Source organism: Phyllostomus hastatus, unplaced genomic scaffold, assembly GCF_019186645.2.
Source record: "Phyllostomus hastatus isolate PE091 unplaced genomic scaffold, TTU_PhHast_1.1 phas_scaffold_129, whole genome shotgun sequence".
NCBI classification, from domain to species: domain Eukaryota; kingdom Metazoa; phylum Chordata; class Mammalia; order Chiroptera; family Phyllostomidae; genus Phyllostomus; species Phyllostomus hastatus.
In genome coordinates this window covers 157332-177278 of record NW_025334009.1, presented here as the reverse complement: position 1 = coordinate 177278, position 19947 = coordinate 157332, and the positions used below count along the sequence as shown (strand labels likewise).

At 62.8% G+C, this 19947-nt stretch overlaps 1 protein-coding gene and 1 non-coding gene across 3 annotated transcripts in view; both read left to right on the top strand.

Moving 5' to 3' along the window:
• Window positions 1-18635, top strand: part of PDZRN3 (PDZ domain containing ring finger 3) — a 132161-nt gene extending 113526 nt beyond the window's left edge. For both annotated transcript variants that reach the window (XM_045857073.1, XM_045857072.1), the window contains exons 4-10: window positions 6395-6642; window positions 8728-8803; window positions 12562-12660; window positions 13199-13261; window positions 14677-14778; window positions 15802-15918; window positions 16413-18635. In XM_045857073.1, coding sequence (XP_045713029.1) covers window positions 6578-6642; window positions 8728-8803; window positions 12562-12660; window positions 13199-13261; window positions 14677-14778; window positions 15802-15918; window positions 16413-17873 — 1983 coding nt within the window. In that variant the 5' untranslated portion in view covers window positions 6395-6577 and the 3' untranslated portion in view covers window positions 17874-18635. The remainder of the gene's footprint in view (window positions 1-6394; window positions 6643-8727; window positions 8804-12561; window positions 12661-13198; window positions 13262-14676; window positions 14779-15801; window positions 15919-16412) is intronic.
• LOC123830897 lies at window positions 15267-15400 on the top strand. The gene has a single exon (XR_006787834.1). It is a non-coding gene; the product is annotated as a small nucleolar RNA SNORA67 (small nucleolar RNA).
• Window positions 18636-19947: the final 1312 nt, after the last annotated feature.

Below are 19947 nucleotides of genomic sequence, written 5' to 3'. Positions count from 1 at the left end.
TTTCCCATCACCACGTGGGGAGAAGCTCCTGTCTGCCGTCAGGGGCGTGTGCCCGCTCCCCTGGGAGGCCGAGCCGTTTCTGGCCTCACTGTTTGGCCGGTTTATTCCCCGGCACCGGGACTGCCCTGGGCTGTCCGTCCACCTGCCATAGCGAGGTGACGGTTCTCGGTCCCGGGAGATGGCAGGGCTCTCCCTGGGCCACCTCATTCCTCCCCTCCTGGCGAGTTCACTGGGTGCGCCGCTCGCCTGTCCACACCCGGTGGTCAGCTCGTCCTGGTGGCATGTGCCTGGTGTTCCTCCACTCACAGTGGGTCTTCAGATGTTCACTGTGATAGTCTTTGTGAGTTGTATGTCTCAGAAATGTTTACGTTCATTCCGTTTTAATAAAATATAAATATGTGGAAAAGATCTAAGAAAAACCACCTTTTGTTAGTTAGCTCCCCTCCCCCAAATTCCGAAGGAAAGTACAACAGAAATAGTGGGGGGGGGGGTTGAAAGGGGCTGGTTGGCTGTAAAGATCTTTTAAAAACTATAGGATGCGGTTTTATTTTTTATCACCGTAAAGCATTCTTCACCCGTGAAAGAGTCCTCTCCAACCATAGCATCTGTTGAAGCAGAGGGGAGACGCGTGTGAGCTGCAGCCAGCACAGGGTCTGCAAGCACAGCTTCTGAGAGTTCACGCTTGCGTGTTTGTAGGTAAAGAAATCTTGAGCAAAACCTTTGTCTCTTTGTGAACAAACGATGCAGACAGACCCTCTTCTCTGCGGTAAACCTCCCCTCCCCCGCCCAAAGTGTCTGTGGTTGTGGCACTTGACATTAGGGGTGATGTGCATGTTCTTTAATTAAAAATTTGTAAAGAAAGTGAAGCCGTGTCCCTTCGTTCCGCGGCTGTTGACTATTTGGGGCGTCTGAGGAGCCCAGACAGAAGCCGCCACCTTCCGGCACCACTTCAGTGACAGCAGCAGGGACCCCCCAGAATCGAGGTGGCCTTTGTTGTCTGGGGTGCTGTCCTCTCGTCCGGTTCAGGAGTTCCTGGCCTGATGACAGGCCTGCGTGCCCTCTCCCCATGCAGTGCCCGCTGCCGCGGGCTGCGCTCACCTGCACGCACAGGTGCGTCCCGGGGGACAGTTCCTGAACGAGGTCCTCCTGTGTCCCTGGCCCGGCCAGCTTTCCACTTCCTACACCTGAGATGGGAGGTGCACGGCCAGCTGCCTGGAGACTGCCCGGGAACTGAAGTTTGGGTTGTTCGGCACAGCCTTCTGGTCTCGTCCTCCTGGGGGTTAAGTTTCTGTCCAGGGTCCCCGCGGGGCAGGGCTGTGCCCCCGCAGTGAGGGAGGGCACTCGTCCCGAGGCCAGCACGCACTGAGCGCCTCCTGGGCTGGGGCCGCATGCTGGCGAGAGGCTGGAAACCAGGCCGGAGCCTGTGTGGCCTGGTGCTGCCTGGTACATGCTGTTAAACAAGCCACTGTGGCTCAGGGCCGGAGGGGGACAGCTGCCATTCCTCCAGGAGCGGGCAGTGCAGCCAGGCCTCAAAAACTGGGTCAAAGAGGTCGTCGCCATGGGTCACTGGTCTCTGGGGAGATGGGCAAAGTAGTGGGAGTGGTCCAGTGGTGAGGACGGGCCTGTGCCGCCTCCGTGGGGCCGTGAGTCCGGGTCCAGCCCGGGCACAGAGGAGGAAGCAGCAGCTCCGAAGCCGGCAAAGCTCTCGGTCTGCTGCTCGGCTCAGGCCGACTGGCACCCCACGTTGCCGACTGAACACGGGCGCTGGCTCGGCTCTGCACCCTGCACCCTGCACCCAGGGCCACGAGCTGTCACCAGCCTTCCCGTGCACCCGGGGCCAGAACACACTCCCCAGAGGGGCTGAGCCTCAGCTCCCCGCCCAGGCAAGAGCTCACTGGACCCCGCGGCCAGCAGCACTGCCTGCCGGAGGGTCTGAGCCAGGTGTGGCTGCACCCCAGTCCGAGCACCCCGGTCCCAGCACCCTGGTCCCAGCACCCCGGTCCCAGCACCCCGGTCCCAGCTCAGCCGGCCTGGTTCTGCAGGGGGCAGGGCTGCCTCGGGCTGGGGTGACAGCCTGGCGCTGCGGGCGTGCACTCGGCGTGCCTACTGCGTGTGCCCGTTGTAGCAGGCCCCTCCATCTTCTTCATCACATCAGGTTCCTGGTGGCTGAGGCGCTGACTCCCCTGCAGTCCCTACGGTTTGGAAGCAGAGCAGGGGCTCCCACAAAGTGACCCTCCATGCAGGGGGTGCTGGTTGTCCCCCCAGGTTCTCTGTCCCCAGAGGCTCAGGGGATACCTGCTCGCGTGGTGCATCTGCCGGGGAGAGGGGCAGGGCGGTCAAGGTCAGTGGCCTCTCTCTCCTTCAGTGCACGGCCGCCGTCTGTGTGCACGGTGCTCCCGCCTCAGCCCGTGCTCCGGGGCCCCCTCCACGGGGCCCTTGTTCACGGCTCTGCCTGTGGGGCCCGGGGGGAAGTCAGGAGCCGCCTGTGTCCCCCTCTTGCCGATGTCACTCCGAGAAGGTTTTTGATCCAGCCGAAGCCAGGGCACACCCTCCTGCTTCCCAGCGTGTGGTTTATTGTCTTTCTGGCATCCGGCGGAATTTAACTTCTAAGCAGTTTGAAAACAGGTGTGATATTTTACAGAATGGAATCACTGCCCCATATTTAATTAAATGAACCCTTAAAAGTTGGGTTTCCCCCAGGGGCGCAATTTATCATAGGCTGACTTTTAAATTGCATTAGCGCTTTATACTGGGTCATTTGCACGTGTAATAGACGTGGAGGTGACCACGAGGCACCTGTCCTCAGAAACCAAATGTCTCCTCCTGTAAAGATACTTACTTTTCTTTTTGGAGAGAGTATGGACTGCTTTTTCCAAATACGACCGTAGAGCACGCCCCAAACTGCTTGCACTGGAGTACGGAGGGCTCCGCGAGGCTCTGAGCCCCTGGTCTGGAAGGTGGCAGAGAAGCTATGGGACAGCACTTTCACCGGGACTGGGTCCAGGTCGGTGGGGGCCGAGCCCGCCTTGGCCCTGGGCTCGGTGCCTGCTCCAGTGGTGCGGCCGGACAGCCGCGGGCCGCCTCGGCCACACCGGCCCTGCGGTGAGCTGCTGCCCACAGTGGCCCCGCTTTTTTGCCCAGGACATTCTCCCCAGGGGCCATCAGCCAGGAGGGGGGGGAGTCGGAGGAGCCACAGCAACTACTGAGCGCTGGAGGGCGGACGGGGGGCTGTCAGTGAGTGTACCCCCGAGCGGAGGAGCCCCCAGCTCAGCATCTGTGCGGGGCTGTGGCAAAGGCAGCCACGTGCGCCGTGCGAGCAGCTGCAGGCGCGTCACCCAGGCTGACAGGGCACCCGGGAGGGCTCGCCCCGCGCCCTCAGCACGACTGTCTCGTCTCGGGAGACCTCCCCGTAAAGGGCCCCCTTGAGGTCCCTTCGCGCCGTGTCCTCCCCGCGGCCGTGCTGTTTGCCCGGGGACACGCTGATGGGCCTGCCTCCCTCACGGCCCCAGAGTCCCAGGGAGCAGCCAGAGCCGCAGGTGAAGAACTTGGGCGTTGAATTCGTAATCAAGTTTGCAATCAGCACTTCCTGCTCCACGACATCCCATTTGCTCGGCTTTCAAGCAGCACGGGGTGTTGTACAAGCAATCTGCTCAATTGGGCGAGGTAATGGTGTTTAATCTGACCGGCTGGACGTCCCCGGGTGAGCGTTCCGCCTGCGACAGCGGCCATCACTCCGCCGCGGAGTGGGGCGTGCGGGCGGCGCTGGTCCCGGGAGGCAGGTTGCCGCCTCGCTGCTGATGTGAGCGCAGGATGGCGGTGCGATAAGTGTTATGGGCACAAGGTAATTCAAAACCAATCTGGCTGCAGCGATGGGTCGTCTGGGCCAGCAGACTCCCGCCTCGCCTCATAGTCTGTCACGGGCCGTAACGATCCCCGGGGTGTCTTGTTGGGAGCTCGTGCGCACGAGTCCGGGGGCTTGTAACCTCCATCCCCCTCCCCGGCCCCTGGAGGACCCCAAACACCCGGGACGAGGACAGGAAGGACTCTGGCCGGTGCTGGCAGCCACGCCCAGGGGAAGGGGGGAGGGGCCGGGACCCTCCCCACACACACAAATGCATCTTCAGGCTGCCAGCCGGGCTGTGTTCCGTGTCTGTGATTTACAGGTTGTGTCTCCTGGGAAATGGGACTGTCCTGGTGCAGGGTCCCCATTAGCCCTGGTTTCTGAGTGAGCTCACGTCATTTGCATGTTAGGTCTTGTATGCAGATTATCTCATTAAACTTCCTAATGTCCCCCACACGTCAGGGACACTGCCCTCATCCATGAGGAAATGGGACTCCACAGTTGAACCTCCCACAGCCCAGAGTCAGGATCCCAGCTGCGGCCTGACCCCGGAGCGGGGGTCCCAGTGCATGCTACCCCCGGGCTGTGACAGGGGAGGAGGCCCCCTGGTGTGTGGAGGGAGGGGCTCGTTTGAACTGCGTGTGATTGAAACATGTGCGGTGTTGCGCTGCTGGAATTGTCCCCTCGGGCACAATAGGGAGAGATGCAGCTCTGAGCATGGGGCGGGGGGGCAGCCGTCCAGTGAGGGCTGAGGGGGCACCTGGCGGGCAGCCCGGGCTCTCCCCCTCCCCCCGGGTTTGCACTGCCCACTCCCTGCGGCCTGGGGCAGGGCACCTTCTAGTAGCACCCCCTGTGCGCAGCTCCGAGGGCTTCCCCGCGCTCGTGCTTGGGAGCGGCAGGACCGGGAGCTGTCCGCCCTGCGGCCCTCACCCCTGAGGCCCGTGCAGGCAGGCCCTTCCCTTCGTTTCCTGGGCACCATTTCAGCTCCCACTCAGGGGCTCCAGCTTGTACTCAAGGGAAGCAGTAACGACCCCCACTTTTCTGTAAAAGGAGCTGATGGGGTGCAGTCCCACATCACAGAAGCGTTGCTGGTGGTTCCTGGTGACCCAGGGAGAATGCACTCCTGCCTGGCGTGGCTTCATGCGTGTGTGGTGGTCAGCCTGTCCGAGGTCGTGGGCGGCAGGCCGCTAGGCTCCAAGAAGAAAGGGCCTAAAGTGTAAGGAGCGTGGTGACGAGTATGCCAAGAATGTGGGGTTAAGGGGGTCTGAGACCAGTTCGCTTGCTCAGTGACATCACGGAGACGCCAGGTCCTCCGTGTTTCTGCTCCACGCCCCTCCGCGTGTTAACTCAGCCTCAGACACCGGTTGGTTCCCCGTGGGACCCGAGGACGCCCCCAGGGCCCCAGGCCACCCTGGAGACTGAGACTGGATGGAGGCTGAGGGACCGTGTGGGGTCCCCAGGGGGCCTACTAGGAAGGGACTGGGCCATCGCTGTCCTGTGTACGGAGTTGCTTGCATCCCGTGTCCCCTTCAGTAAACGGTCCTGTTCTTCCCAGTATGTGGCCAGAGACCTCTGGACAGACCTTGTTAGTTCTGCAGAATGTTTCCTGCGCCGTGATCGCACATTTGCCTTGAAAGAGCAAACCTGCCCCCTGGGGAATGGCATTGGAGTATTCTGGGGCCCGACGGTGTCCGTGCGGTGCCGTCATGCGAGGTCCCCGAGCTGTGGGAGCAGCGAGCCGCGCCCCCTGGCGGCAGGGGGTGAGGGCGGGGGGGGGGCACGTGGAGGCTGGGCCCCCGTGACACCGGGAATGACTTCCTGTTCCGGAAGCGGGGCCGCTCCCGTGTCCTCCTCTGGGAGCTGTGGCGAAGCGAGCCTCCAGCGTGGCCTCGTGCCGTTCACTGTTCACCCGGCCTGACGCGTCGGAGGCGGGAGGTGAGGGCTGGGACGACAGGGCAGCGGCAGCCGAGGGGGACACGACGCTGCGACCACCCCGGCTGCCGTTTCCCGGATGCCGGCCCAAACGTCAGCCGTCTGAGCTCCTTTGCACCCTCCACCGTACGCACCTGGGGCTGGGTTCCCATTCACTTGCTATTTGCAGTTGGCTTTTTAAAGAAAAGCAAAGGAATTCATTTAAAAAGCAAGCTTCCTATCACTCCCATAAAAGCAACAGTGATGTCACCTGACAAACTGGAAAAATCCGCACCCTTAAAACATAACAGTGTCACTAGTTTCCAGGGAGCTGTTAGCTGCCGTTCTCCATAACGGCTCTGCCCGAGGCCGCCCTCCCCTCTCCCGGGCTGGGGCTCCGGGAGGAAATTGGGTTGCAGACACGGCAGCAGGAAGCCGCTGCTGCCCGCTGTGAGGTTTCACGAGACCCCCCTGCACCTGCACTGCACACCCCCGCCCACCTGCCTCGGGGAACCTGACGCCTGGGGAACCGCAGTTCTCTGGCGTCCCCAAGCAGCTCTCCCCTTCAGCTGCTTACACCCAAGACGGTCTTTTCAGTTCTGCCTAACTAGACTCTCACCCCACCCCAAATTCTTCCGGCAGGTCAACGGCAAAGACTTGTCCAGAGCGACGCATGACCAGGCCGTGGAGGCGTTCAAGACGGCCAGAGAGCCCATCGTGGTGCAGGTGCTGAGGAGGGCGCCGCGGGCCCGGGCCCTCCCGGCCCCGTCGGACTCGCAGCTGGTGGACACGGGCACCCAGACCGACATCACCTTCGAGCACATCATGGCCCTCTCCAAGATGCCCCCGCCCCCGCTGCCCACCCTGGAGCCCTACCTCCTGCCGGAGGAGTAAGTAGCGCGGCTGCGGGTCCCCTGTGCAAAGCGGCTGGGCGCCGGTGTCCCCCGGCCACGTGGTGGGAGGTCGGCGCGTCTCAGCCTCTCAGCCAGCCTCTCCCTCCAAGCCGCCCCCTCCTCCCGGGGTTGTTTATGGAGGCAGTAAATTGAACCCTGCTCAGAACCACCCTGACACATTAATTACTTTATTACAGCCCTGGAGCGGAGTTATTCAAATTATATTCTAAGGACACAATTACTCGCTAATGTCGTAAAAGTTGGTTCCGAATAAAATCTAATCACCGCAAACGGCAGTGGGAAGGGTGCAGCAGGAGGGGGAGGGACGGCTCTTTGTGACTGACAGCAGAGCCAGCCGCGGGTGGGAACGGTGGATGCTCAGGTTCCGCTCTCCCGGGTCCACCGCACACCCGGGTCCGGGTCCGCGCAGCAAGCCCGTGGCTGCCTGGCGTGAGCTCCTCCCTGCAGCCCCACAGTCAGCATCCACACGGACCCCGCTTCCCCGGGAGCTCGCAGCCTCCCGGCCCTCCCCGGGGGTCGGGCGGGCGTCCGGCCCTGCAGCTGGGGCGACTTGCCCGGGCTCCCTCTTCCCTGTGTTGGGAGGGGATGAGAACCGTGCTGCCACACGGGGTCGCTGGGCTCGCTGGGCTCGGGAAACAAGGTGTGACGAGCTCCTGACAAGTGGCGGGAGCGATGGACCTTGTGCAGCGCTTGGTGTTAGACGTTTAGGAACAAAACGGAAAGCAGGAAGTTTTCTAGGTGTGGCCAGTGGCCTGAAAGAGGACTTCTGAGGTAGCTCAGGTGGCTCTTCGCATGTGACTTGGCACATCTGCGAGCGGGACGTGCACCTCGGGCTCCGTCTCCGCCTGGGGTCGGTCCCCCCCCACCCCACCCCCCGTCTCCGCCTGCGGTGCTCCTGGCTCAGGCAGCTCACTGGCGCGTTATCTCAAACGGCACTCTCGCCTCCTCGGGGGCACCCCCGGGAACGCCGCTGGGTCTGCATCCGGCCCCTGCAGCCGGAGGGAGGACGGGTGCCCCGGGGCTCTGTCCGACTCCAGAGGCTCCCCTCACCCCCGGGTGTCATGGGGGGCTGTCACGGAGCCCGGGCCAGTGCCCAGGCTGCATGGCTGTGGCGACAGCGTGTGAGGGCGAAGCAGGGCGTGTGCAGAGAGCTGCCCCGTGTTCCACCCACCGTCCCTCCTGGGCAGCTGGACACAGACAGCTGGACTGAAGGCAAGCGTGTCTGTCCTCCGCTGCCAGCTCGTAACATGCCACTGGGCAGCACTGCAGTCAGCCCTGGGGGACAGCTCCCTGAGCGTGGGCGTGCAGACCGCTCTCCGATGTTGTGGAGCCAACTGCCTCTCACCACCGACGACACAGGTCAGGCCACGCCTGGCACTCACAGGCTGAGCTGTCACCGTGTGGGCCTTCGCAGAGCGGAACCCCCGATTTCCTCTGAGGGCTCATCGGTGTGACGTGACCCATCCCCGAGGGGCAACCGAGAAGTGTCAGGAGCGTTGAGAGGTGGGGCCTCTGCAGTTCTGGCTGCAAGCTCAGAGGTCAGCGGGAGCACAGGTCGGGTTGAGTGGGCATGTTAACACGACCCCTGCTGGACCGGCCTTCCGGCAGCACTCCCAGCACCGGATGGCCCTATCTGAATGACCCCTCATGTGGGTGTGTGGCCTGTCCTTCCAAAACCACGTGCCGGGGCGGTGAGACCAGAGCCTGCTGGCCATCGTGCTGACCTTGGAGAACAGGAAGTTCGGTCCCCGGCCAGCACCCAGGGCTGACACCCTGTGTCCCCATTCGGCACCTTTCTGAGACGTGCTGCGTTCAGAGACCCAGTCACACAAGCTGCCCTGGAGACACTCGAGCTCCATGCTCCTGCCCGTGTGTGTGTGTGTGTGTGGTGTGCACTCATGTGTGCACTCGTGTGAGTACGTGTGTGCACGTGTGTGTATGGTGGGTAGGCTGTGATGGAGGTGCCACTGGGCCGGGGAGCACCACGGGAGGCGTGGGGGCGGTGCCGACGGGCCCCCACCACCGCGCCCGCCTGACCGCTCTGCCCTGTTGTGTGTGCAGGCACGCCGAGGCCCACGAGTACTACGACCCCGGCGACTACCATCAGGACGCCGACAGGGAGGAGCTGGAGCTGGAGGTGAGGCGTCCTGTCTCGTGTCAGGGCCGCGTGACGCCCCGTAAGTTCTCCGTCGCCCACCCGAGTGGCTTCTGGTGGGTTCCTGGAAGAGAGCGACCTCCAGCCGCTCCTCGCTCCCTCCACAGCCCAGTTTGGCTGCCCAGCCCCAAGCGGAGATTTACCGGCTCTTTTTCCGGTTTTTAAAATTATATTTACTGGGGCGACGTTGGTTCGTAGGGCTTGTTTTATTTAAAGTCCTCGAAAGAGGGCAGCAAGTCTTCTCCTGGGGGTTTGAAGCCACGTCCCTGCTCCCGTCGGTCTGCCGGGCAAGGCTCCCACCTGCTGTGGGCCCCCGCCCTCTCCTGCGTCACCCACGTGTTCACGCCCGTGCTCAGCCGGGGCGGCGGCAGAGGGCCAGGGGGCCTGCCCACCCCCAGCAGCAGGGGTCGTCGGCCCGCTGACGCCCGCGCTGAAAGTTCTCCGACACCGACCTCGCACCGTCGGATCGAGCAAACCCAGAGCTCCCCTTGAGCTGTCTTCGAGGCCAAACATGACTACAGATTCGACACCGTGTGATGTGAAACTGGCCTCCACGGTGTGAAATACTCAGGGGACACCAGGTCACGGAGGTCTGCGTCTCATTCTAATAGGAGTGATGGAAAACAGAGGCAACTCCACTTTCAAGGTGGGGTTACTTGTGCTCCTGGGAAAACGCTGCGTCACGCGTCAGCGCGTGTGAAGAAGGCAGGAGAGCGTTCTCTGGAAACCAGCTTCTCGGAGTAGGGCCCTAGGGGCCTTCGGCAGGAGACTGGAGTCGGGGGTGAGAGTCCTTTGGCAGGAGGAGGAGGTCAGCCAGGCCGAACCGGTTCCGCCGCCTCCAGGTTCGAGGCCAGCTGCGGTGTGACCCGGGCCGCCCGCCCCACGCCTGTGAGGCTGACCGGTGGGTGAGGGGCAGCCCAGCTCAGCCGGCTCTTCGCAGCCGAGTGGGAGCCACGCCCGCAGCTCTCGAAGGAACCGACCCCGTGGACGTCCCACGGGGGACCTTGCGTGTCTCGCGATATCCTCGGAGCATGCGCACCGAGAGGGACGGGCGCTTCCTCTGGTAAAGCCCACGGAGCGATCCTGGGTGCGTAGCGTCAAATCCCCGCTGTCGGCAAAACGCTTCCAGTGAAGGGGTTATGCCACGTGCACCCGCGAACTCTCACGGATCGGACACCGGCTCTGGACCCTCCCGGGGCACTCGGGGAAGAAGGCGGACGTCTGGGGGGGGGGCCCCACCTTCATCTGCAGCTCCCGTTTCCAGTCGGTTCCTCCGGAGCTGCTCCCCGGACGGGGTTGCGGGGTTCCGGGGTTCCCGGACCCGAGAGGGCGGGCACTCCTCCCAGGGCGGGGCCTGAGGTAGCGGAGCAGGTCACAGGGGTCGGTCACAGGGGTCCGGGGAGAAGGCAGGACACCCAGCCAGTCTACGACGTTGCCTGCCCACACACGCTCCTCCAGAACCTTCCACACTCAGCCCTGTCCGTCCCCCCACCACATACCCCCAGCCCCCTCCTCACCCCTCTCCCGGAGCTGCGGGACTTCGTCCCTGTTTGTACCCCGACCCGCCAGCGGGCCCTCCCACCTGCTCCTGTGTCTGCCCACATGGCGTGTCCCCCAGTCAGAGAAGGTGCCCCGCTCTGCCCCAGGTCCCCGGGGCGACCTCCCGCCTGCCGCCTGGTCCCTGCTGGCATCCAGGCCCCGGAGCGTGGGCCCCGGTGTGACGCGTGCACCCACGCCCTCCTGCCTGGACAGCGCCGGCGAGCAGTGGCCCCCGTCAACGTCGGTTGAACGAAGAAGTAACTGCCTCGGTTCCCTCTCCCAGATTCAAGGTGAACTTAAAGTAAAGGGAAAGGCAGCCTTTGAGGGACGTGTCTGCGGCCCGCACAGCACCAGGGGGTGCCGGGGTGACGCAAGGACTTGTGCCCAGCGGCCCTGGACCGGGAGGGTGAACAGTCCTCGGTGACCCGTCCTCCTGCAGGCGGATCAGCCGTCCGCCCGCCCGGGCTCTGGGACCCCCTGCGGAACGGCTGCCGCTGAAACGGGACGCGCCTCCCTCGCTGGAGGGGCCTCTGCATTCTCTTAGTTGGACCGTCGTCGTCGTTCCCGCCGCATCTGAAATGTCGGGCTCAGCGGCTCGTTTTCATCCCCCGTCGGTCCAGGCCGATAAGCAACCGGAGCCGGGCGGGGGCTGTGATCCGGAGAGCACTCTGCGTTAATCACGCCCGCTGGATTCGCGGTCTGGGAAACCGTACCTCCGCCGTCAGAGGCAGCCGAGCCTCGGCGCCGGGCTGTGCGAGGCCCGGCCTCCCGGAGGGAGGGAAACTCGGAGGGTTCACGGAACCCCCACCCAGCAGTGCTGGGGAATTGCAGTTTCCACTGAACCCCGAACTGCCGCGTCCGGTTATAAACGGCACCGCAGCTGCCGTCAGACGCGCACGGTGCCCGCGCCTCTTACCCGTCGGGCGCTGCGGGGAGGACTCGGGCTGGGGCTCGCGGCCGCGGGGCGGAGCTTCTGGGGGGGCGGCGTCGGGACCGGAGGGTTCCCAGCCACCTGCCCCATGCGATCCGCCCCACCTGATACTCCAGAGGTCGGGAGACGGCCGTGGGGTCGTGGCAGTGCCCACACAGAGCTCGGTCATGGTTCCCACGGTGCGAAGTGAAATTTGAATCCTCCCACGGGGTGGTGGGGCCCTGGCTGGCCCAGCCTCAGCCCCTCGTCTGCACACACAGAGCGTCCGTGGGCCTTTGCCTCGCTGCTCTGCCTGCGCAGTGGCCGCGGTGTCGGGCGCTTCTCCCGCGGAGGGGGAGGGAGCAGCCGCTACGTGAGTGCTCTGAGACTCGCCGCAAAGACAGCTGCGTCTTCACCACCCTCCGCCGAAGCCCGGACAGAGGAAGCGGTCCCCGTGGACAGTGGCTCAGAGACCCCACTGGGTCCGGCATCTGCCTCACCACGGATCCGCTGGCACGAGAACTTCAGCCGGACGGCCCTGTGCGTGGGCGGCAGCCACAGTGGCCCGGGACGGTGCCCAGGGCTCAGTGGCGGGACCGGGAGCACCCGCCAGGACCCCAGCGGTTCCCAGAGCTCTGACTCGTCGGGCACACGGACTGACCGGCAGACACTGGAGTGTCCCCTGTGCTCGCCGGCCTCCCCGGCCGGCTCACTTGGCCTCCAGCTTATTTAACTTGCGGTGATAGTGGCCGAGAATAATTTCTCGACTATGAATACCACAGCTGTTGTGGGAAGCGTTAATTACCACTGTCAGGTCACTCTCCTTTCTCGCATGTATTTACGTGTAATCTGTCTGCACATTCTGTCACTGTAAATAGTGAGGCCACACAACGTGAAATTACCTAACCAGGACACCCTGGGAACATCTGTAGTGAAGGGGCTGGGTGGTTGGGGCGTGGCAGTGCCGGTGTTGGCGGCCGACGTTGAAGGAATGCTTTTGGAAAGCCCTGTCCCCAGTCTCCGCGCTGAGTGAAATACAGGTGACTGGGGGGAGGGGATCAATAAAATAACTCTTTTCAAAATGACTTCGCGTTGACGGAAAGGTGAGAAGTGCCCGGGGCGTGGATGCCTTGCCCATAATCACTTTCTGTTCGGTGAGTTAACCCTCCCCGTCGCTGGCTGCGAGAAACTGTAGTTCACCGTTCAAACGAAGTACTTTAAGGCCCCTGAGCCCCGCCAGGGCCGCTGTGCCCCGCCAGGGGGGTCTCACGGGCACGCCCTCCTTTGCCAGGAAGTGGACCTGTACCGAGTGAACAGCCAGGACAAGCTGGGCCTCACCGTGTGCTACCGGACGGACGACGAGGACGACCTCGGGATCTACATCAGCGAGGTGCGCAAGGGGGGGTGTGTGCTGGCATGCCCGGTAACCGGCCGCCTCTGCTCCTCTTTGCAACACGGGACACCGCCCCGCCCCCTCCCAGCCCAGGGAGTTGCGTCTTTAATGGGTTTGGTTAGGGTTAGTTAGCCCAGCTAGGATGGCCACACACGGCGAAATCGCCCTCGAGAGGCCGGAGAGCGGCCATAGCGTGGTTGGGCGGTTCGTCCCCGCGGGAAGGGCAGACTCCGGTGGCCAGTCCCGCGCTCCTCGGCTGGGATGGAGGACCGAGCCGAGGCGCAGACGCCATGAAGGGCTCCTGTAGCTCCCTCCCCTCTTTGGGCGGAGTCCGGACAGTGGGTCCGGACAGAAGGCGGGGCCGGGGGGGGGGGGGGGACACCGTGCGCACCGTGTCCGCGTCACCGACGCCTGGTTCTGCCTGGAAATGAGCTCTGTCTCTGAGGGGCGGTGGAGGGAGGGGGGCCTGCGTCGGAGCAGCGCCCATGCGTGTCGCCTCACCTGCTGGCGCTGAGACGCACGCTGTGTGTTCCAGATCGACCCGAACAGCATCGCGGCCAAGGACGGGCGCATCCGGGAAGGGGACCGCATCATCCAGGTAGGCCGGCTCCCGCCTGCCCCCTCAGAGCAGATGGTTCTCATGACAGCTCACGGGTTCGAGAGCGCGGGTCACAGAGTCAGACGTGCGAGGAGACCAGACGCAGTACAGGAGTGGGCGCAGCAAAGGGTGCCTCGGGGAGGCGCGGGCGGGACTGTAGGGAATGGGCGCCCCGTGCGGAGGGTGGCACCGGCACTCTGCACCCTGGCAGCAGCCGGTGCACCTCGTTTCCTTTGGTTTTCTTTGAGCCAAAGACAACGTATGAGGGGGTCCGACCAGGCCCCCAGTTTGTAACTCGTGAACCAGAATAACCCTCATTGTAGATTTCCTGAAGGCGTCGTTTTGGAACAAGTATGTCAACTTTGGTCTTGTCTTCAAAATGGGAACATCTCAGTATTTAATGGGACGGCTCCAAAGGGCCGTTCTCTGCCTCGATCCTGCTGCTCTTTTGAGTCATGAGACACTTTGCCGGTCTTTTCTGATCTCACTGCAGCTGGGTTCCTCGGGTCTCAGCCCCACAAGCTTACCTCTGCCTCTTGTAATCACTGCGCTTGCACCTGCCGTCACACTCCTCGTGTGAGTGGTTCTGTGTTTTCCCGAGGCCCGTTCCACATTTCCTCAGACTTCTGCCAGACCTCCGCTGCTTGGGGTCCCCGGCTGCAGGACCACCCCGGCCCTTCATCACGTCAGTGCTGGTGGTCCTCTCGTGGCTGCTGTGGGTTTCCACCAGCATCTGCCGTGGGGCACACCCCATTTCTCCTCGGTACCCGAGACCCCTCACCCCAACCAGTAGAGGCACCCCTTTGCTCGCCTCCTGGGTCACTGGCACAGCAGTTGGTGGAAGGCTCAGCCCCCAGCTCAGGGGGATGGTCCCTGTGTCCCCCGGAGGGTTCACCTGCCTGGGGCTGAACCTCCGGAGCAACAGAGCCCCAAGTCCCCAGGACAAGAAGCAACAGCCCTGCAGGAGGGTTGTCGGATGTGATGGTGAGAAAGTCCCTCCACCGCCCGTCCCTCCAGCCTGAACAAGTTCAAGTGCCAGGCTGGGCACACGGGCACCGTGTGTCACTCCACATCCTCCTGCGGCCTCAGCTCCCCTGATGTTCCCCTCAGACCCGCTGCTGCTGCTGCTGCCCGAGTGTCGGGTCTGGTTAAGTGGCTGACATGCCCCTTCTCCACTCTTCTGGTCACATGGCGCCCACCTGACACGGGCCGTGGACACCGGGGGCTCTGTCCTGGGCCAGACGCTGCACCCATCCGAGCAAGGCCCCCCCAAAATCAGTGTCCCCTTCAGGCTCTATGGAAGTCCTGTGTTCCAGCCGTAAGTGCACGACAGGTGCAAGCAGGAAATAGCGTAGACTGACTTTGTGCGATCTAATCCTGCCTTCCCGCCCCCCCACCTTGTTTTTCTTTTTAAGATTAACGGCATAGAGGTGCGGGACCGGGAGGAGGCCCTGGCTCTTCTCACTAGCGAAGAAAACAAGAACTTCTCCTTGCTGATTGCAAGACCCGAGCTCCAGGTGAGGGAGCTTCCTAACCAAGAAGCTGGGTCCGTGTTTCCGAACCAAAGACCCAAGCTCCTGCCCTTGCAGAGCACTGCCCAGGAGACACGCGGAGACACTCCGCGCCCTGGCAGTTCACAGCACAGGCCCAGTGGGTGTGCGGACGCAGGGACCAAGTGAGGGACAGAGAAAAACGCAGAAAGGGAAATCCAGGGCCATACCCCTCGCGATGTTCGGGGTGAGAGCCGGCTGATGCCGAAGCCTTGCCCCCGGTCCCGTGTCCGATCGCAGAGCGCAGGGCGCGCAGCAGGGCGCCCGGACCTAACAGCGCTGTCCTCGCCCCCGGGGATTTGCCGAGTTGGTTTCAGGCGCTCTTAGCACCAAAAAGCAGCCGTGAGGTGACGTTAATTAGCTGGACCATAGTGGTGGTTTCAGTGTGTTTATCAAGTCACGACGAATACCTTAAACACAGGACGGTTTTTTTGTTTTTTTTTTCAATAAAAAGATGCCAAGGTGATTCCCTCTGTAAGGGGCCTAATGGTGCCTCCCCTTCAGGAAAGTAGAAATTAGAAGAAAATAAGGTTTTCAGGGGAGAAGGTGATATGTAATTTCCTGTGCTTTCCTTTGGCAGCCTACATGTAAAAAAAAAAAAAAAGAAATGCTAGTCAATAAACTTTTTATTGACACAGAAAGAAGGCCCAGATGTGGCCCGGGGGCTGTGGGTCAAGCGCCCTGGCTAGTCTGCTCTTTCACGGACAAGCAGGGGGCGGCCCGTGGCGCGTGGGTGAGGCCGGCGAGCAGGGCCCCGCCGCGCCACCCGTGTCTCCGAAAGTAGCCGCGTGGGTGCAGGGGCTTTGTGGGAAACAAAACAGCGAGCCCTGGCGACTCCCCCAGACACCGGGCAGTGTTCCCACACGGGGCGGGGCAGCAGGCAGACCGGCCTGGAAATGTGTCTCCCCAAGGAAGTGACTGTTCTTAAAAAACGTGAATTAGTTCAATGAGAGCAAAGGGGCTGAGGCGTGTTGGCTGCTGCTTCCCCAGCTGGACGAGGGCTGGCTGGACGACGACAGGAACGACTTCCTGGACGACCTGCACGCGGACATGCTGGAGGAGCAGCACCACCAGGCCATGCGGTTCACCGCGGGCGCGCTGCGGCAGGTAGGCTGTGGGGGCCCCGCCCGGCGGCGGAAACAGGAGCAGGAGCCGGTCCGTGTGCCCCCGTGTGCCCGAGTGAGCCGTGCACTCTGCCAGGAAAGATGCGGAGGGACGGCGGACCCTCCCTGTCCGCTGGGAAAACGAGGAGCTGGCGGCATTAAGGTCCAGCAGGGAGTGGTTCCGTTTCCAAACGTAAAGCCCTTCCCCCTGGTAACCTGAGCTCCTCCTTCCTGTTCAGCGGTGCCACCCACTGCTGTCCCTGCTCGCTCTGGGTCCTTCCTCCAGGGCAGGCGACTAGCCCCTCACTTGTCCCTCGGCATCGGCATCGGTAGTCGCCCGGGTGGGTGTGGCTAATCCCCAGACCCTGCTCTACCCCTGACCCGGGCTGATGCTGGGAGCCAGCCCTGCCCCCAACCCCTGTCCTCGGAGGTCTTGTCTGGTAAGCGCACCCAGGCCGCCCTCCCCGTGACCGGTTTTTCTTCTTTTCCATTGTGCAGAAGAAGCACGAAGAAGATGGGGGAACCACAGACACGGCCACCATCCTGTCCAACCAGCACGAGAAGGACAGCGGTGTGGGCCGCACGGACGAGAGCACGCGCAACGATGAGAGCTCGGAGCCGGAGAACAATGGCGAGGAGGCACCCGCGTCCTCCGCCCCGCTGGCCGGGCCGAGGATGCGCACGTGCAGCCAGGACACACTGGGCAGCGGAGACCTGCCTTTTGGAGGCGATTCCTTCCTCTGGGCCGACTGCGCCGAAGCTGCCGAGTGCGAGCGCTTCCGCCGGCTGCTGGAACTCAAGTGTCCGGGCCACGGCGCCCCCGAGAGCGCGGACGGGGAGCTGGGGCTGCTGGACACCGAGCTGCTGGAGCTCAAGTGCCCGGGACAGGACGCGGGCGCAGGCAGGGGCGCCCCCGAGAGCGTGGACCAGGAGCTGGAGCTGCTGAACGCCGAGCTGCGCAGCATCGAGCTCGAGTGCCTGAGCGTCGTGCGCGCGCACCGGGCGCGGCAGCTGCGCGAGGCCTGGATGCTGCCCCCTGGCGGCTTCCGTGGCTGCGACGCAGAGCCTGAGGGCCGCAGGCGGGAGCTGTCGGACATCACCGAGCTCCCCGAGAAGTCAGACAAGGACAGCTCGAGCGCCTACAACACCGGGGAGAGCTGCCGCAGCACCCCACTCGCCCTGGACATGTCCCCGGACAGCTCCCTGAGGAGAGGGGCAGAGGGGACCGCGGGGGCCTGCGGGCCGTCCCTCGAGAGTCCGCTGTGCATCACGGAGGACGCAGACTTGCGCCCCGCTCCGCAGAGCCCTGAGCACAGCCCCGGAGACGGCCCCAGCCCCGCGCCCGCGGCGCACCCGCCCCACAAGCTGGCGCACATCCCGGCGCACGCCCGGCGCTACCGCAGCTACATGCAGCTGGTGCAGCAGAAGTCGGCGGTGGAGTACGCGCACAGCCAGGTGAGCCTGCTCGGCGTGTGCAAGGACCTCGGCCCCGTCAGCCCCTCGGAGCCCCGCGCCGAGTGGAAGGTGAAGGTGCGCAGCGACGGCTCCCGCTACATCACCAAGCGGCCCGTGCGCGACCGCCTGCTGCGGGAGCGGGCACTGCGGATCCGTGAGGAGCGCAGCGGCGTGACCACGGACGACGACGCGGCCAGCGACATGAAGCTGGGCCGCTACTGGAGCCGCGAGGAGCGCAAGCAGCACGTGGCGCACGCCCGGGAGCAGCGGAGGCGGCGCGCGCTCCTCCTACAGAGCCGGCTGGAGGGTCCCCGGGAGCAGCCCGCGGAGGAGGACAGGAGGGAGGTGAGCATCCTGGAGCTGAGCCACAAGAAGATGATGAAGAGGAGAAACAAGAAAATCCTGGATAACTGGATGACGATCCAGGAGCTCCTGACACACGGCACCAAGTCCCCGGACGGCACTCGGGTGTACAACTCCTTCCTCTCGGTGACGACTGTGTGAGCGCTGGGCCGGGCGGCAGGTCTTCGGCCCTGGGTCTCGAGGTGGCGTTCGAGGCCCCGCTGCGCAGCGCCGGGTCGCGCTCTATTTTAAGGGAGCAGAGACAGACCGCCCTGACCTGCCTCGGAAGGCGATGTTAGCAAACGGGGCCCTTTTCAAATAGCAGTGGTACTTTTTTACTTGTTACCTTTTACATAAAGTGTTTAAATTTCAAAAAGATCTTTTTATTAAGCATACTTTCACAGAATAATTTGTTTAAACTGTATTCAGATAAAGAGAAGTTAAACACGCTTCTTTCCTGCCAAAAGCACAAACACAGCCACAGGTACGTGTGTTTAATGGAGCCCGGCTTCAGAGCTGCTCTGCTGAAAGTGTTCCGCGTGCATGACCGTTAACACGCAGGTCAGGGCTTCACGCAGAACCGCCGACAGGTCAGCAATTAGTGCACGTAACCAAACCAGCGCGTTTAAGTGTGTCTTCCAGCTGTAAACCTTTTTCCGATTAAAGCTCCCAGCGAGGGTAGAAGTTTAAATAGGAAGCGGAGGATCGCGCTGCTTCACGGGAGTTTAAAGCTCCCTCGCGAGGAGCGCGGGGGGCGGGGAAGATGCGCGCAGAGGAGTCGCCGAGCGGCTGTGAGTGCTGGTGGCGGCAGCGCTTTGCGGGGTGGACGTGAAGGGGCAGGCTCTTCGCTGGCAAGCCCACGAAATCGCGATCACTCACAAACACTAAGTAAAGCGAAGTCAAAATAAATTATTTTCTATCTGATGTGTTCTGAAGTGACCTCTCATTTTTGAGGTGGTGCCTCTGAAGTAGAGCCTTTTCCGGTGTTGGTGCTTTCCTTCGCCGCGTTGTCTGCTGCTGTCGGGTCATCAGCCGAACGCAGGGTGACCCTGCGAAGAGGGATGTGGAACGAGGGCGGGCGCGTCCCGGGACCCCACGTTCCGACAGTCCGTCTTGCAGAAAGCCTCCGTCTGGCCCACTTTTCTAGACCCAAGAATGACCCTGAGCAAGTGTGTCAGGGTCATGTCCACCTTGAGCCTCTCGGGGCCCCTGCAGCCATCTCGGCCTGGCCGTCACATTCCCGCCCCCGGCCGTGAGGCCCAGCGTCCCCTCTCCAAGGTGCATCTGAAAACCAGGCAGTTCTTTCACAGAAGCACAGGCTTTGCAGCTTTCAGACCCAACCACCCCAGACCCTAAATAATGAAGTTGCTCTGAGTTGCCCCTGGTTGCAGCGCTCACAGCAGTTCCACCCACAGCACCTCCTGCGAGGACTGGGTGCGGGAGGGTGTCGTTTGCCACGAGGCCGAGCATCGCCCCACACAGCCTGTTCCAACCGAGATTCCTCCTTTGGGGCCAAACTCTTGGGACAAATTAGTCATCACACTTGCAACACAACCACTTAATGGAAGTTAGACACTTGCGGTGAGACACCCGTACACTCCCTCTCAGAACTCGGCACCGCAAAGGTCATGATGTCTGCGCCGACACCGCGACCACCCAGGGAGGAGTCGGCACGGGGTGGGCTGTCGGCTCCCCCGAGGTCTCCTGGCGGAACTCCCCAAAGCCTGGCCTGGGCTCCCAGGAAAAGCCCCCCACCCCGGCCTCTGCCCTCCCAGCCCGTCTTCCGGAGAACACACCCCGGTCCGATGAGTCACAAAGTGTGCGAGGCACATCTCAGTGCCATTCCTTTGGGGAAACAGCTTTGCTCCCCTGTGTTCTCATTACAGAGGTGGGCAGCGCACGGCCGTGAGTACAAAGAGCTGCCACCTGATGACCAGGCAGCCTCAGGGTCAGGCAGGGGGCCTTCTGATCAGGGCCCCCCGTGCGCCTCTGGATTTGGGGGTCACCTGCGCCACTCGTGGCAAAGTGGGGGAGATGAAAACGAGCATACATGTACATCCAGTGCCAGAGCCTTCCGTGATGACTCATTTTTAAGTCACTCTATCATGTAAATACACTTGGTCCTAATTTGCAGTGGAACGTGAGGTTTCCCTGATCTCATTTAGCAAATCGACTCTAAAAGAAGTCGGAGGGGCCTTAGAAATCATCGTTCACCCAAGAGCAGGTAAGTGCTCAG